At 40.4% G+C, this 17,871-nt stretch overlaps 1 protein-coding gene across 4 annotated transcripts in view; it reads left to right on the top strand.

The window, feature by feature from the left end:
- Positions 1-17,871, top strand: part of ap2a1 (adaptor related protein complex 2 subunit alpha 1) — an 82,122-nt gene that overhangs the window by 60,058 nt on the left and 4,193 nt on the right. For 2 of the 4 annotated variants that reach the window (XM_066708716.1, XM_066708715.1), the window contains 5 exons: positions 2,270-2,360; positions 2,603-2,725; positions 4,287-4,403; positions 16,712-16,781; positions 16,967-17,101. In XM_066708716.1, the coding sequence (XP_066564813.1) occupies positions 2,270-2,360; positions 2,603-2,725; positions 4,287-4,403; positions 16,712-16,781; positions 16,967-17,101 (536 nt within the window). Of the gene's footprint in view, positions 1-2,269; positions 2,361-2,602; positions 2,726-4,286; positions 4,404-16,711; positions 16,782-16,966; positions 17,429-17,871 lie in introns of those variants that run through there. The other 2 variants (XM_066708713.1, XM_066708712.1) reach the window with 1 other exon arrangement.

The raw sequence follows: 17,871 nt of genomic DNA, 5'->3' as shown, positions 1-17,871 counted from the left end.
CGTCTAGCCATCACAATTTGGCCCTTGTCAAAGTCGCTCAGATCCTTACGCTTGCCCATTTTTCCTGCTTCTAACACATCAACTTTGAGGACAAAATGTTCACTTGCTGCCTAATATATCCCACCCACTGACAGGTGCCATGATAGTGAGATTATCAGTGTTATTCACTTCACCTGTCAGTGGTCATAATGTTATGGCTGATTGGTGTATACTGAATGTACTTTTCTGCTTAGCTTTCACTTTAAAACTGTGTCCCGTCTGTAGTGTTCTGTACAATATCTTTTCTTTTTATTGGCCCGTCTGAGATATGTCTTTTTCTCTGCAACTCTGCCTAGAAGGCCAGCATCCCGGAGTCACCTCTTCACTGTTGACATTGAGACCGGTGTTTTGCGGGTACTATTTAATGAAGCTGCCAGCTGAGGACCTGTGAGGCATCTGTTTCTGAAACTAGATACTCTAATGTATTTGTCCTCTTGCCCAGTTGTGCACCAGGGCCTCCCACTCCTCTTTCTATTCTGGTTAGAGCCAGTTTACGCTGTTCTGTGAAGGGAGTAGTACATAGCGTTGTTCAAGATCTTCAGTTTCTTGGCAATTTCTTGCATGGAACAGCCTTCATTTCTCAGAACAAGAATAGACTGACGAGTTTCAGAAGAAAGTTCTTTATTTCTGGAAATTTTGAGCCTAATCAAACCCACAATTGATGATGCTCCAGATACTAGTCTAAAGAAGGCCAGTTTTATTGCTTCTTAAATCAGCACAACAGTTTTCAGCTGTGCTAATATAATTGCAAAAAGGTTTTCTAATGATCAATTAGTCTTTTAAAATTATAAACCTGGATTAGCAAACACAACGTGCCATTGGAACACAGGACTGATGGTTGCTGATAATGGGCCTCTGTACGCCTATGTGGATATTCCATTACAAATCAGACGATTCCAGCTACAATAGACGTTTACAACATTAACAATGTCTACACTGTATTTCTGATCAATTTGATGTTATTTTAATTGGCAAAAAATGCTTTTCTTTCTAATACAAAGAAATGTCTAAGTGACCCCAAATTTCTGAACAGTAGTGTAAATGAACCCATTTAGACAATAAAGTTGTTAGAAAAGTATCTATTTTATATAAACATCAACATCTGATGTCATATATTGCTCTCAGCAATGCCGCCTCCATTTTTTATTTTATTAATGATTGTTGTTCTATCTTTTAGAATTGTTCTCAAATCTGTAGACTGCCCCAATTATGCGTGACCATACATTGTAATTTACATTGGATCAGGACTACTTTACTTTTATAAATGCAAAATCTTTCAAATACAGTTAACAGAAAATAAAGTTTCTACAGTAAATTAATAACTGTAACAATAAAATGTGTAGCAGTAAAAAAAAACGAGTAAATACTAAGTAATTCCATAAGAAAATATACATGTTTAGGTAAATTAGTGTTACCCTTAGCTTTCATTCATTTCTAATTTATTTTAGGACAACCCTAACTCTATTAATATGTCATCACAAAGTGGATAGAGAGCAGAAGATCACAAAAATGTTAATATGAATACTTAACACTTGTGTTTAGGCTTTGGGCACTCCGCAGTTGGCGCCCCTTTCTCAAATTCTGTTGACTCTTCCGGAGAAGCAGGCTTGGCCGACGTGACTTGCTTGCTTGCTGTCCAATGGCATAAGTCAAATATATTTTACAATGTACACTCCCTTTCCGTAATTGCTTCTGAAAATGTTGCAGCTGCTGCTTTATTTTTTCAGTGGTTCCAAATGTCACAGCCGCTGCTTTATTTTTTCTGCAGTTGCACTTCAGGGCCACCATATTTATGTTTTCCAATTTACAATATGTTACTCAAAATACTTGCAAGGGTGTTTTTTTGTATATTGACATAACCACACATTTCCAGGGGGAAAAATGTTTTTGTTGTTGTTGCAAAAACAGATACATAATCTTTATATTTTAATTAAATATGAATGATTCATGTGCTGAGATCGCTACAATGACAAGACTTAAAAGTTGGCCTTGAGACCAAGACCTCGAGACATCTCTAGTAGGGAATGGGTTAAAGCCCCCCCCACACACCTAAGAGAATAACAACATGAACAGCTGCCCCCTCCCTTTCCAAAGCTCTTCTCTTTCTCTCTGTCTCTCTGTCTCTCTCTTCCCTCTCCTTCTCTATCTGTCAGTGTAGTTTTTATGTTTTATCAGTGTTTTAATATATACTATATTAAGAATCTCACTCTCTTCCCGCTCTCTCTCTCAGGGAGGATGTACCTGTTCTATGGCAATAAGACTTCAGTCCAGTTCATGGGCTTCAGCACTGTGGTCAGCTGCCCTGGGGAGCTGCACACTCATATCCTCCTACAGCCACCTGCAGCGAGTGGCAGCAGCAGCAGCAGTTGTAGTAGGAGTAGCTGTAATAGTAGTAGTAATAGTAGTAGTATAGTAGTTGCTGTAGCACTTCCAGTAGTATTAGTAATTGTAGAAGCAGCAGTAGCAGTAGCAGTAGTAGTAGTAGTAGTAGTAGTAGTAGTAGTAGTAGTAGTAGTAGTGTATCAGTCTGTCAGTCAGTGTCTGGTCCTTGACTGCGTCCACAGCTGAATGTGCAGACGAAGCCTGTGGAGCCGCAGGTGGAGGGGGGGGCGCAGGTGCAGCAGGTCCTCAACATCGAGTGTCTGTCTGACTTCACCGATGCCCCCCTGCTCAACATCCGTCTCAGGTACTGTCTCTGTGTCTCTGTGTCTCTTTCCACAAGAAAGGGGACAAAACTGAGCCAGGAAATTACAGACCAATCAGTTTCACCTGCATCACCTATAGAATTTTGGAGAAAATTAGACATAAAATAGAGGAGGATCTTAATGAAAACCATATTCTTAGAGATAGTCAACTTGGTTTAGATGAGGCAGATCATGTCTTACTAATTTATTGGAGTTTGAACATGCATCTGCAGCTGTAGATCATGTGAAAGCATATGATATGATATACTTAGATTTTCAAAAAGCTTTTGATAAGGTTCCACACCAAAGACTGATCCTCAAATTGGAAGCTGTAGGCATTCAGGGTAATGTAAGTAGATGGATTATGAACTGGTCGATGTGTAGGAACCAGAGGGTGTCGATTAGAGGAGTTGCTTCTAACTGGAGTGAGGTTGTTAGTGGAGTTCCACAGAGATCAGTACTAGGGCCTTTGCTTTTTCTAATCTATTTTTATGATCTGGACTCTGGGATTGTTAGCAAACTTGTAAAATTTGCAGATGATACTAAAATAGGTGGCTCAGCAGATACAATCTCGGCAGCACAGGCTATTCAAAGGGACTCAGATAATATTCAGTTGTGGGCCTACACCTTGCCGATGAAATTCAATGTGAACAAGTGCAAGGTAATACATGCAGGTAACAAAAATGTTCACTATAATTACACTATGGGAGGAATAGAACTAGATTAAGTAATGCATGAGAAATGCATGAGTCTATGTGGACTTCCTCATTTTCTCCATCCAAACAAGCAATAAAAAGCAATAAAAAAAGGCTAACAATGTTAGGGTATATTGTGAAAAGTGTAGAATTTAAAATAAGGGAAGTAATGTTAAGACTGTTCAATGCGCTAGTTAGACCTCATCTGGATACTGTGTGCAGTTCTGGGCACAAACTTCAAGAAAGATATCGCTGCTCTAGAGGCAATTCAGAGCAGAGCAACCACGTTTATTCCAGGTCTGAAGGGAATGTCCTACTCAGAGAGACTGAGGGAACTGAACCTTTTCACCCTGGAACAGAGGAGACTACGTGGGGACATGATTCAAGTCTTCAAAATCATGAATGGCATCGACCACATCAAACCAGAGGAGCTTTTCCAGATCAGCAGGGACACACGCACCTGGGGGACACAAATGGAAACTGGGCTTCAAGGCATTCAAAACAGGAAAACAGGAGACACTTCTTCACACAGAGAGTTGTTGCAATCTGGAACAAACTCCCCAGCGTTGTGGTAGAAGCTGAAAATTTGGGAACATTTAAAATCAGACTGGATAGGATCAGTTATTAATGGACACCAAACGAGCATGATGGGTCGAATGGCCTCCTCTCGTTTGTAAACTTTCTTTTGTTTCTTATGTCTCTGTGTCTGTGTCTCTCAATTCAGTTTCAATTTAAGATGCTTCATTGGCATGACTAACACATTTGCAGTGTTGCCAAGGCAATTAAACATTACATACATATATACGGAAATATAATATATCACAATGATTCAGTGTATCTTTTAACCCTCACTCCTCCCTCTCTGTAGGTATGGGGGTGCTCTACAGAATTTGACCCTCAAGCTGCCCATCACCATCAACAAGTTCTTCCAGCCCACAGAGATGTCCTCTCAGGACTTCTTTCAGCGCTGGAAACAGCTGAGTCTGTGAGTCTGTCTCTGTTGCTGTCCGTGCGTCTCTGTGTGTATATGTCTCCCTCTGCAGGGCTCTACAGTGTGCCGGTTTTGGGCACATATGCAACTACATATTCGCATCAAAACACACATCAGATACAGTATGTCAGACGATTGAATCTCAAGTGCCTTGTGGGATCACAAAGAAATTAAAGTTTTAGTAGAAGCATGGAGTGAAGTTGATATACAGAAACAGTTATTGGTTACAGTTAGAAATATCCGAGTATATTAAATACTTGCCCCAGGTGCAGTGCCTTTAGAAGTTAAAAATAAAAAAAAAATAAAAAAAAAATACAAATTCTGGCAGAGTACAAAAAAATAAGGACAATAATAATTGGAGTGACAGAAAGCCGCAACTGAGGAACTGGATGGTGTTTTAGGCTGCCGTCCTGTGAATGATGTGCAGGGTCTGTTGTAGAGCTCTGCATATATGGCTCAAAGTGTCATTGGCAGTTATATTATACAAATCTGGAGTAAGAATGCCGTTTAAAAGCCACAAACTGTGTCTCCTCAGTCAGTTACAGGAAGGCATAGTATTGTTTTCCGTCTGTGTTTTAAAAAGGAAACAACACTATCCCTTAATCACTTTGGGACCTCCCACAACAGGTGATGAACATCCGACAATGGCCAGGTTTGACAAAAAGCTTAGGCCAGGTACGGCCCCTTCGGCAGTGGAAACGATGCATCATAGCACGAAAATAGAAGAAACATTGTTTAAAACAAATTGACATGTGAAAACATACAGAGACTTGTTCTCTTACAAAAGCTTTATGAGGGGGCCAAGCAACGAAGTTGCTAGAACCCTATTGTAATTGTAATTATTATTAGGCTTCTTTGCACAAAGTGCTTGAAGCCTATTGTTTTTGTTAGGATTTTATCTTATTAGGCTTCCATGTATGAAGTTTTTTTTTGTTTTTTTTTTTATTATTATAATTAGGCTTCCATGCATGAAGTGCATTATTAGGCTTCCAGGTCCAGTGCCTGGAAGCCTATTGTTGTTGTAAGAATTTTAATTAGGCTTCCAGGTCCAGGATGTCTGGAAGCCTATTGTTGTTGTAAGGATTTTTAGGCTTCCAGGTCCAGTGCCTGGAAGCCTATTGTTGTCGTAAGGATTTTTATTAGGGGGCCAAGCAATGAAGTTGCTGGAAGCCTATTGTTTCTGTTAGGATTTTTAGGCTTCCATTCACGAAGTGCTGGAAGCCTATTGTTTTTGTTAGGATTTTTATTATTATTGTTATTTTTATTTTTTTTCCTTCCGCCAAAACTTCTAATGCCCCTAAAACGCTCATACATGCATGAAAACTCACGAAACTTGTACAAAGATCTGTCAAAGTTGATGAAGCCAGGTTGATAGGACAAAAAACAAGGCTGCTGTACACCAATGAAAATGACAACTTCACATTTCAGCCTCATGCTGAAATTCCTTATGTAGACCTCTACCTCCATCATGTGGCCAAACTTGGGAATTGCATTCTGCATCTTGAATGACGCGATCATGAAATCTTCACATATATGCTAGAATTAAGTGAAAAATACTATGATACCTTATATAATTGATGCATGCAATCAAGAAATTAATATTATACTTCACTGACATTGAAATACGCACTTCAAGTAACAAAAAATTGAAAACCTCAAATGTATACTATGTTGGATTGAAATTGAAAATTACACATTTCATAACACATGCATTTGAACTACAAATTTTATTTGTATTTTTCACATAATTCTAGCATATATGTGAAGTTTTCATTGAGTCCTTCAAGATGCAGAATGCAATTCCTAAGTTTGGCCACAAGATGGAGGTAGAGGTCTACATAAGGAATGTCGTGATGTGGCTATCATGTAAAGCTGTCATTTTGGTTGGTGTACAGCAGCCAGATTTTTTGTCCTATCAACTTGGCTTCATCAATTTTGACAGATCTTTCTACTAGTTCAATCACTGACAATTTAAGTACATTAGGCTATAGTTCTGAAGATATTTGCTGTCATAAGTGACATATTGTAACACAATTTGGTGAGTTTTTGAATATGGCTCTTTGTTTTTTTCTGGGGTCAAATTTAATGCTTTTAAATTTATGTGTATTTTGCATTCGGGCCCAGTCATTTTCTTGTAGCTGCCATGTTGTTGAATGCAGTCACTTGCCTCTTGCAGACGTGATAGACAGCAGTGTCTATGTAATACATGCAAAGTTTCAGGGCACTGAGCTTTAGACTTCCGGAGTAGTAGCTGTCTTCATTTTTGCACACGGACACATGTTCAATCCAACATTACAGCTTAACCATGTACCTCACAAACTTAATTATCAGGTTTTATGTTCAATGCACAGACATAGACATAGGTGCTGAGTTTCATGTGCGTACTGCATTCCAGTGTAGTGGTAATGTGATACTTGTGTGAAGCGGCGCATATGTTTATTTTTCATTGGCCCACAGCACCCATGTTTTTCACTGGGGCAACTAGCCTTTGACACCCATAGTAGGACTCTGTACTAGTGTCATGCATGCCAATTTGTGGCACAGTGGGTATAAGTGGCATGGATTAGAAGGCACCAAAGCTGGAATCAGAGAATTCTACATGGCAGGCAAAGCGTGCCCCCGAGGAACTTCTGATGAACAAGCATAATAGTGGGGCACAAGGTATGCATGTGTGTGAAGTGGCATATGCATGTGTCATTAGGTTTTGAAGAAGAAGATTTCTGTTGCATTTCACAATTTAGACTCCTATTACAGTTTTTAGCAACACCATGACACCAGCATGTGCAGTTTGGCATTTGTAGGTATAAGTGGTTTCTACAATACTTGTGAGTTTCGTGAGTTTTCATGCATGTATATGCGTTTTATGGACATTTGAATGTTTCAAGTTTTCTGCATTGAAGATACAGAATGCAATTTCCAAGTTTGTCCTAATGATGGAGGTAGAGGGCTACATAACGAATGTCAGTATATGGTTGAGGCTGTCATTTTCATTGGTGTATAGCAGCCATGTTTCTTGTCCAATCAACTTGGCTTTTTCAACTTTGACAGATGTTTGTACTAGTGTTAATCACTGAAAATTTAAGCACCTTAGGATTCACTGTTCTGTAGATATTCACTGCTGCATGTGACATGGCCTTCAAAATTGGTACCAGCGCGCCATGTCACCGTTGGTGACAAAACTCACCACAATCAAGCATAACATTGTAATTTATTATTGTGCCAAGTTTGGTGAGTTTTTGAACTGGCATGTCCAGGAAATGTGTAACTTGTCTGATGCGGTGCGTACGTTTTTTTTCATTGGCCCACAGCACCCATGTTTTTTACTGGGGCAACTCACCATTAACAACCTTGGTAGTACTCTGTAGTACTGTCATGCATACCAATTTGTGGCACAGTGGGAATAAGTGTCTTGGAGTAGAAGGCACCAAAGCTTGAATCAGAAAATGCAGCCTGGCGGACAAAGCGTGAGACCGAGCAACTTCTGATGAACAAGCGTAACAGTAGGGCATAAGGTATGCATGTGTATGAAGTGGCATATGCATGTGTCCGTTGGTTTTGGAGAAGAAGAAGATTTTTGTAGCATTTCACAATAATAAAAATCCTAACAAAAACAATAGGCTTCCAGCACTTTGTGCATGGAAGCCTAATAATAAATCCTACAACTTTATATAGTGCCCCATAACATTTCATATAATTTTTTCAATGTCAATAATAATAAATGCAATCTAAACATGTGACTGATAGTATACTGTAGTACCTTGTCATGTACTATAGTATAGTATAACAAGTACTACAGTTCTACAACAAACAGTATGGTAGTGTTTTATACTATAGCATACTGTATTTCCTTGTGATGTATTATACTAATTACTACAGCAGTACAACACATACTGTATTATACTTTATTATACCATTATACACTATTATACTACAGTATACTGTAGTAGCTTGTGATATACTATAGTACACTATTGAATACTGTAGTACCTTGTAATATACCACAGTTCTACAACACATACTATGGTACAGTGTTGTATACTATAGTATACTGAATTACTTTGTGATGTATTATCAATATTACTACAGTACAAACAATACTATAATACACTGTTTTATACCATATTACACTTTTATACTATAGTATACTGTAGTATCTTGTACTTACGACACTACTACATGTACAGTGAAACATACTGCTTATTATAGCATACTTTCACATGCAGAGAAATTTTCTCCAGGAACTTTAGCATTCTAGTTTTTTTTTTTACTGCTGTTATAAGCACATTCAGCATATAATAATCCAAACTGCACATTCTTGTAAATTTACAGCTAGACGTTGCACACCACAGGAAATACGTTATTCAGGGTGCTTCAAAGGTCTGGATAGTCTGGAAAATAATGGAATTTAAAAAGACTGGTATCCAGACCTGGAGAAGTATGGAAAATAAAATATGAAAGTATGGAAAACCTATTGCCAAAATAATGTATACTAAAATCAACTAATGTCAACTGCACAGTTTGCTTAATACACAAGGTCCCTGTCCTCCATTCACGTATGCTGCACTGCAGCAGTGGAACATCGGTGGTTTCATATTAATATTCATGAGCTATCGGAAGTCAATTCTGTGTGCTAGAAAGCTTCCGGTTATGTATGTTGTTGTTGTCGTCTGTTTTTGTATTCAGTGCAATATTATATAAGATTATATAAGATATATAATCTAAAATTGGCTCCTGTTGCTGTGTAGTCGGGTGTTCAGTGCAAAGAAAAGGACTTACAGATTCCCTAAAGATACTTGAAGAAGAGAATCGTGGATTTCCACAGTTAAACAAGAAGGATAGGTGCCGACAGCACATTCAAGAATATGTAGCTTGCACTTCGTCAGTGGTATGTTTTAGCTAGACTTTATTTTACTTTAACAACTATAGAGCAAAGTTCATGTCATAATCCAAATTCATTACTATTATGACTCCACTTACTTTCAAAGCTTTGAAAAGTTTTCCAGGGGAGCCCCTGCCTTCAAAATTTGGAAAATGGGAGCTGCTTCGAGGGATGTCTTCCCTTCCATTTTTCTTGTCTTTGTGAACTGAATCATGCATACTGGTTTTGGGTTGACCTAAAAATAATTTAAGTATGAATAAACTTAATTTAGAAAATATATACGTACAGTCATATGAAAATACAGTACACTCCCAGAGGAGAGGGGAGTTACATTTGGTTGTGCAATTACATAAAAAAGTTCAAGGGGGTAATGTTTTAAGTAGTTATTGATTAGTTCGATTTTTTGATTAGAATTGCAAAATATTTGCTACAATATTCTATAAACATGTACTTCTTTAACACAAAAAGGCGGTTATGGATTTGCCTTGAAATCTTAAAAAGCAGTTTGTATGGAATCTGGAAATTGTTTCACAGAATTGACAGCCGGCTTATGTATTGATGAACATTATTGGCTACAATGACATAACAAATCCACACAATATGTACAGTATACACATGCATAAGTACAGTACCATATACACCACGGGTGTCAGACTCCAGTCCTGGGGGGCCGCAGTGTCTGCTGGGTTTTGTTCCAGCCCAGCTCTCAGCTCCTTAATTGGTATAATTAAACAATTAAATTGATTAATTGAACCCTTTTCTCCAGACTCTGAAATGTTCTGTGGGTTCAGTGTTTTGAGTCAGACACATTGTATCAGCTATAAAAATAAAATACTGTTAGATGAGCCTACCTGAGTAAATAATGACACTAATTAAGTAATTGGGAGCTCCTGTTGGAACAAAAAACAACAGACACTGCTGCCCCCCAGGACTGGAATCTGACACCCCTGATATACACATACAGTACAGTATACATGTAAAGTATACATGGCCATATACTACAGTTTACACCTACAGTATACAATACAGTATACACATACAGTACAATATACACAGTACAGTATACACATACACACAGTATACAGTTCAATGTATACATACAGTGACTCTCAAAAGTATTCACCCCCCTTGGACTTTTCTAAATTTCATTGTGTTATAACATGAAATCAGAATGGATTTAATCAGGAGTTTTTGCCACTGATCAACACAGAAAATATCCATAATTTAAAAGTGAAAATTATAATATGCAAATTGTTCTAAATTAATTACAAATATAAAACAGAAGATAATTGAATGCATACGTAATCACCCCCTTGAGTCAAAATTTGTTAGAGGCACCTTTGGCAGCAATGAGTATATCTGGATAAGTCTCTACCAGCTTTGCACATCTGGACACAGCAATTTTTACCCATTCTTCTTTGCAAAATTGCTCAAGCTCCATCAAGTTGGATAGGGACCTTTGGTGAACAGTAATTTTCAACTCTTTCCACATATTCTCAATTGGATTGAGGTCCGGGGTTTGACTGGGAACTAAAGGACATTGACCTTTTTGTTTTTAAGCTACTCCAGTGTGGCTTTGGCTGTATGTTTGGGGTCATTGTCCTGCTGGAAGATGAAAAAAGCTTTATTTTGGTCTCATCAGGCCATAGAATCTTCCTCCACTTGGTCTCAGAGTCTCCCACATGCCATCTGGCAAACTCTAACCGAGATTTGATGTGAGATTTTTTCTCTCCCATAAAGACCACTTTTGTGAAGCACCCGGGCTATTGTTGCAGTATGCACAGTGTCTCCCAGCTCAGCCATGGAAGACTGTAACTCCTTTAGAGTCGCCATCTGCCTCTTGGTGGCCTCCCTGACTAGTGCCCTTCTCGCCCCGGATACTTGTTTTTTGAGGACGGCCTGATCTAGGCAGACTCACAGTTGTGCCATATTCTCTCAATTTCTTAATAATGAACTTTACTCTACTCCGGGGGATATTCAGTGCCTTGGAAATGTTCTTCTATCCTACCCCTGATGGGTGCTTTTGAAGAACCTTATTTCAGCTTTGATTTGATTGTTCCTTCATCTTCATTAAGTAGTTTTTGTTAAGAATTATACTAACCAACTGTGGGAACTCCCAGAGACAGGTGTATTTAACCAGAAGTCATGTGACAGACCTGAATTGGACTTAATTGGACATTCAACTAATTACGTGACTAAAGACAAATGGCTTTGTTGCAAAGCAATATTATTGATGGCAACATTTAACTTGTGTTGTGCGATGTGCTGATCTGTCAATCAAATTGGGAATACAGCGTTTTGCTTCGTGCTGAATAAATACCAGATTTCACCACAGCTTAATCAGGTGTATCATAGCTAAGGGGCTGACTACTTATGCATTCAATTATTTTCTGTTTTGTATTTGTAATTTAGAACAATTTGCAGATAATATTTTTCACTTTGACGTTATAGACATTTTCTGCGTTGATCAGTGGCAAAAGTTCCTGATTAAATCCATTCTGATTTCATGTTGTAACAATGAAATGTGGAAAAGTCCATAGGGGGGTGAATACTTTTGAGAGCCACTGTACATACAGTACAATATACATTATATATAGACATTGTACAATATACACATACAGTATGCATACAGTACAATATACACATATAGCAGCAGGACCTTTGTGCGAGGAGGAACAGGAGGAGTTCTGCCAGAGCCCTACAAAATGACCTCCAGTAGGCTACTTGTGTGCATGTTTCTGACCAAACTGTCAGAAACAGACTCCATGAGGGTGGTATGAGGGCCCGATGTCCTCTAGTGGGACCTGTGCTCACAGCCCAGCACCGTGCAGCTCAATTGGCATTCGCCAGAGAACACCAGAATTGTCAGGTTTGCCATTGGCGCCCCGTTCTCTTCACAGATGAGAGCAGGTTCACACTGAGCACATGTGACAGACGTGAAAGAGTCTGGAGATGCCGTGGTTGAACGTTATGCTGCCTGCAACATCATCCAGCATGACCGGTTTGGTGGTGGGTCAGTGATGGTCTGGGGAGGCATATCCTTGGAGGGTCACACAGACCTCCACGTGCTAGCCAACGGTACCCTGACTGCGGTTAGGTACTGGGATGATATCCTCAGACCCATCATCAGAAATTATGCTGGTGCAGTGGGCCCTGGGTTCTTCCTGGTGCAGGACAATACCCAGCCTCATGTGGCCAGAGTGTGTAGGCAGTTCCTGGATGTTGAAGGTATTGATGCCATTGACTGGACCTCACGTTCACCAAACCTGAATCCAATTGAGAACCTTTGGGACGTTATGTATGAGTGCATCCAACGCTGTCAAGTAGCGCCACAGACTGTCCAGGAGCTCACTGATGCCCTGATCCAGGTCTGGGAGGAGATCCCCCAGGACACCATGCACTGTCTCATCAGGAGCATGCCCAGACATTGTCAGAAGTGCATACAGGCACGTGGGGGCCATACACACTACTGAGTCACATTATGAGTTGCCGTGATGAAATTCACGCAAGTTGGAACAGCCTGTGATTTCAATTGTTTACTTTGATTTTCAGTGTGAGTTTGAATCCAGCCCTCAGTCAGTTGGTGATTTTGGTTTCCATTGACCATTGTTACATCATTTTGTTCTCAATGAATTACACAATGTACAGTCAAAACTTTGATCTTTAATATATTTTGTTCATCGAGATCCGATGTGTGATTTAAGTGTTCCCTTATTTCTTTAACGCAGTGTACATTTATATAGCATACATTACAGTATACACCTGCAGTATACATTACAGTACATACTAGGGATGAAATGGTTACTGGTTTCACGATAAACCACAGTGAAATTCATGACAGTTAGTATTACCGTTTGAAGTTTTAATTATCATTAAACCGTGTTTGATTTCCGCGGTTTGAATAGCACACGGTAAATACTGACCCGCATCAACCAAAGTTAGCAACAGTCTGACGCAGGCGCAGCATGCACCATGGGTTTTGTTTTGTGTGAAAACATGGCGGAAGGCAGTGACGGCGCTCGGGAGTGTCCTTTGTGTTTCCAGCGCAGTTTTGCCAAAACCACGCCGCGTTTCTGCTAGAGGCATGTTCTAGTCTTATAGGTCCGCGTCATTGGTCAACAGCTTGAGAGCGGTGATTGGACAGACTGAGAGAGACTCAGCATGAGACTCAGTACAGTCACTGGTTCTGGTGTTTTATACAAGTGCAATGTTTTAGTGTTGTGGGTTCTCTCTATTTTACTGTGCTCTGTGCTTGTCAGATGTGATAAATGCACTTGTTTAAAAAACGCTGTTAATATGTGTGTGTTTCGAGGTCCTTCATATACACAGTTAGTGCGCTTTATCAATCTTACATCTCGTACAGTTATTGCTGATGGATCTTCAATATTTGAACATCATATAACCTTTCCTGTCCTTATAAGCTCCAGACACAAACAGACATTGTCTGATTAAAACGCAGGTATTGTGTTTGGCGTTTGAGCCGGGCATCCGATCTGGGAGTGTTTATGTTTACAAAATGTAAATCGTGTTCAGTCCATAGGGGTCAACAATGGCAAAGAACTGGAAGCAGCGCACTGACTGAGGATCACCCTGCAATTGACCTTCCCATCAAAACTCATTCAATAACTCACTGACTCTGAGATTCGTTCATCTTAAAAAGAAACCAAGTTGTCTCTCAACTCGTTGAGTGTTATACAGCTGAAGATTGTATGTCCTATGTTGGTTACAAATTCCTTGCGTAGTGCATAATGAGAAATAACTGTATACAGTGAGGGAAAAAAGTATTTGATCCTCTGCTGATTTTGTACGTTGTACCACTGACAAAGAAATGATCAGTCTATAATTTTAATGGTAGGTGTATTTTAACAGTGAGAGACAGAATAACAGCAAAAAAATCCAGAAAAACACATTTCAAAAAAGTTATAAATTGATTTGCATGTTAATGAGGGAAATAAGTATTTGATCTCCTATCAATCAGCAAGATTTCTGGCTCCCAGGTGTCTTTTATACAGGTAACGAGCTGAGATTAGGAGCACTCTCTTAAAGGGAGTGCTCCTAATCTCAGCTCATAACCTGTATAAAAGACACATGTCCACAGAAGCAATCAATCAATCAGATTCCAAACTCTCCACCATGGCCAAGACCAAAGAGCTATCCAAGGATGTCAGGGACAAGATTGTAGACCTACACAAGGCTGGAATGGGCTACAAGACCATCGCCAAGCAGTTTGGTGAGAAGGTGACAACAGTTGGTGTGATTATTCGCAAATGGAAGAAAAATAACTGTCAGTCTCCCTTGGTCTGGGGCTCCATGCAAGATCTCACCTCGTGGAGTTTCAATGATCATGAGAACGGTGAGGAATCAGCCCAGAACTACACGGGAGGATCTTGTTAATGATCTCAAGGCAGCTGGGACCATAGTCACCAAGAAAACAATTGATAACACACTACGCCGTGAAGGTCTGAAAACCTGCAGCGCCCGCAAGGTCCCCCTGCTCAAGAAAGCACATGTACAGGCCCATCTGAAGTTTTCCAACATCTGAATGATTCAGAGGAGAACTGGGTGAAAGTGTTGTGGGCAGATGAGACCAAAATCGAGCTCTTTGGCATCAACTCAACTCGCCGTGTTTGGAGGAGGAGGAATGACCCCAAGAACACCATCCCCACCGTCAAACATGGAGGTGGAAACATTATGCTTTGGGGGTGTTTTTCTGCTAAGGGGACAGGACAACTGCACCACATCAAACGGACGATGGACGGGGCCATATACCGTCAAATCTTGGGTGAGAACCTCCTTCCCTCAGCCAGGGCATTGAAAATGGGTCGTGGATGGGTATTCCAGCATGACAATGACCCAAAACACACAGCCAAGGCAACAAAGGAGTGGCTCAAGAAGAAGCACATTAAGGTCCTGGAGTGGCCTAGCCAGTCTCCAGACCTTAATCCCATAGACAATCTGTGGAGGGAGCTGAAGGTTCGAGTTGCCAAACGTCAGCCTCAAAACCTTAATGACTTGGAGAGGATCTGCAAAGAGGAGTGGGACAAAATCCCTCCTGAGATGTGTGCAAACTTGGTGGCCAACTACAAGAAATGCCTGACCTCTGTGATTGCCAACAAGGGTTTTGCCACCAAGTACTAAGTCGAAGGGGTCAAATACTTATTTCCCTCATTAACATAGTAATCAATTGATAACTTTTTTGAAATGCGTTTTTTTGGTTTTTTTGTTGTTATTCTGTCTCTCACTGCTAAAATACACCTACCATTAAAATTATAGACACCTGGGAGCCAGAAATCTTGCTGATTGATAGGGGATCATATACTTATTTCCCTCATTAACATTCAAATCAATTTATAACTTTTTGGAAATGCGTTTTTCTGGATTTTTTTGTTGTTATTCTGTCTCTCACTGTTAAAATACACCTACCATTAAAATTATAGACTGATTCTTTCTTTGTCAGTGGGCAAACGTACAAAATCACCAGGGGATCAAATACTTTTTTCCCTCACTGTATATGTATATATAGATATATATAGTATATAAATAATTTGCATGAAAAGGTTTTCATATTTCAACATTTTGAATTTTTTTTATTATTATTAATCTTTCCAGCCACTAGTTGTGTAAAACAGTGTCTGTCCTCCAATTGATCAAGGAAACCAGACTCTAAACAGGGCCAGTGCAAGTGATCACTGCTGATTACTGAAAAGGAGGAGGAGAGAGCAGAGGAAACGGATATGTGGAGAGGGAGAAAATGTTGTGTTGAAGGGAAGAAGGAAAGACAGGGGAGAATGAAAGACAAAATGAGATCATATAGCATAAGATAGCGCAAGCTGTCTTTCAATAGAATTGATCTGTATTCATTATATTTAGGCTAAAATATTTAACCTACTTTTTGTATATATTTAGTTCATTACTTAATGGATCTAAAATATGTTCTCCATTGATAAAGTTGATGAATGTTAATTGTGCATATTAATTACTTAAATATGCAAGTATACAGCCTGCGTGTGTGTGCTCCTGATTTTACTTTACCTGTGTACTTTTTTAAATTAAGGAGCACCTGTACTCCTACCAAAAGAGGTTAGTGCCCTGCACTGCTCTGCAGTGGCGGTTCTAGACTATTTCAGCTGGAGGGGGCCTGGCCAGGGCCAGTTTTATTATAGGGGGGGCCATCATCATCCCCATGGTTCGCCGAATTAGCGAGGGGTGCTGACGGTGTGTTGTCAGCCGTGCAGGCGGGGGGATATGCCTCACACCTATAATTTTAGGAACTGAAGTAAGGGGGTCTGCAGGGGGGCAAGCACTCCAGTAAGTATCTATGTATCTCTGCGTGGATCTGTCTTTCTCTCTGAGGGGGTGTCTGTGTGTCTGACTCCCTGTCTCTATCTACCCCCTCTCTCTCTCCCCCCTCTCTCTCTCCCAGGCCTCAGCAGGAGTGTCAGAAGATCTTCAAGGCGAATCATGCCATGGACACTGAGGTGCTCAAAGCCAAGGTAACACTACAGTTTAATCCAGCACAGCTCAGTGTGTCACAGCACAGTTTGTTACAATACAGGGCAATGTCTTACAGTACACTATGGTGTATTATAGTACAGTGTATCACAGTGCAATATAGAATAGTGTGTTAGAGTGCAGTACAGTAAAATGCAGTGTAACACTCCCCCCGCACCTCTCTCAGTTGCTGGGTCTGGGCACAGCTCTGTTGGAGAATGTCGACCCAAACCCGGAGAACTTTGTGTGTGCTGGCGTGATCCAGACCAAGGCCCAGCAGGTGGGCTGCCTACTCAGACTGGAGCCCAACGCACAGGCGCAGGTTAGTGTGTGTGTGTCTGTGATTGAGTATGAATATGAAGTGCATCTGTCTCTGTGTGTGTTAGCACCTGTATGTGTATCTCTCTGTCTCTCTCCATCTCTCTCTCTTTCTGCATCCCTGCATGTCTCTGTGTCTTTCTGTGTTCCTGTATGCCTCTGTGTCTCTCTCCTCTCTGTTTCTGTGTCCCTGTATGTCTCTGTGTGTTTCTTTCTGTGTCCTTGTATGTCTCTGTCTCTGTCTCTCTCTCTTCCTATGTCCCTCTATGTCTCTGTGTCTCTCTGTCTGTCTGTCTGTCAGTGTCTCAGACTTTAGCCCAATGCTCAGTCACAGGTAAACTGGAGAGATCATTGGCTTTCTATCTCTCTGTAACTCTCCCTCTCTATGTGTCTCTCCTTCACTCCTTCTCTCTGTGTCTATGTGTGCATCACACTCTCTCTCTTGCTCTCTCTGTTTTTCTGTCTCTCTCTCTTTCTGTCTGTGTCTCTCACCATCTTTCCGTCTCTCTCTGCTCCAACTGCAGCCCAGTATAAAGGTAAGGAATGCTCAGTGTCTCTCTCTCTCATCTCTCTCTGTATGCCTGTGTCTCTCTCTCACATCTGTCTCTCTCTCTCTCTCTCTCCCCCCCTTTCTTCCCTACTCTCAGTGCAGTGTTAATATACTGTAGTGTCCAGACAGTCAGTTGATCAGTCAGCATGTCTGTATGTGCTGTATTGACCCTCCCTCCCTCCCTTTCTCACTCTCTCATTGAAGTGGTATTGTACTACAGTATC

This window comes from Amia ocellicauda, chromosome 7 (assembly GCF_036373705.1).
Source record: "Amia ocellicauda isolate fAmiCal2 chromosome 7, fAmiCal2.hap1, whole genome shotgun sequence".
Lineage (NCBI taxonomy): Eukaryota > Metazoa > Chordata > Actinopteri > Amiiformes > Amiidae > Amia > Amia ocellicauda.
Note: the sequence above shows the minus strand (reverse complement) of the source record. Positions and strands in the feature narration are given on the sequence as shown.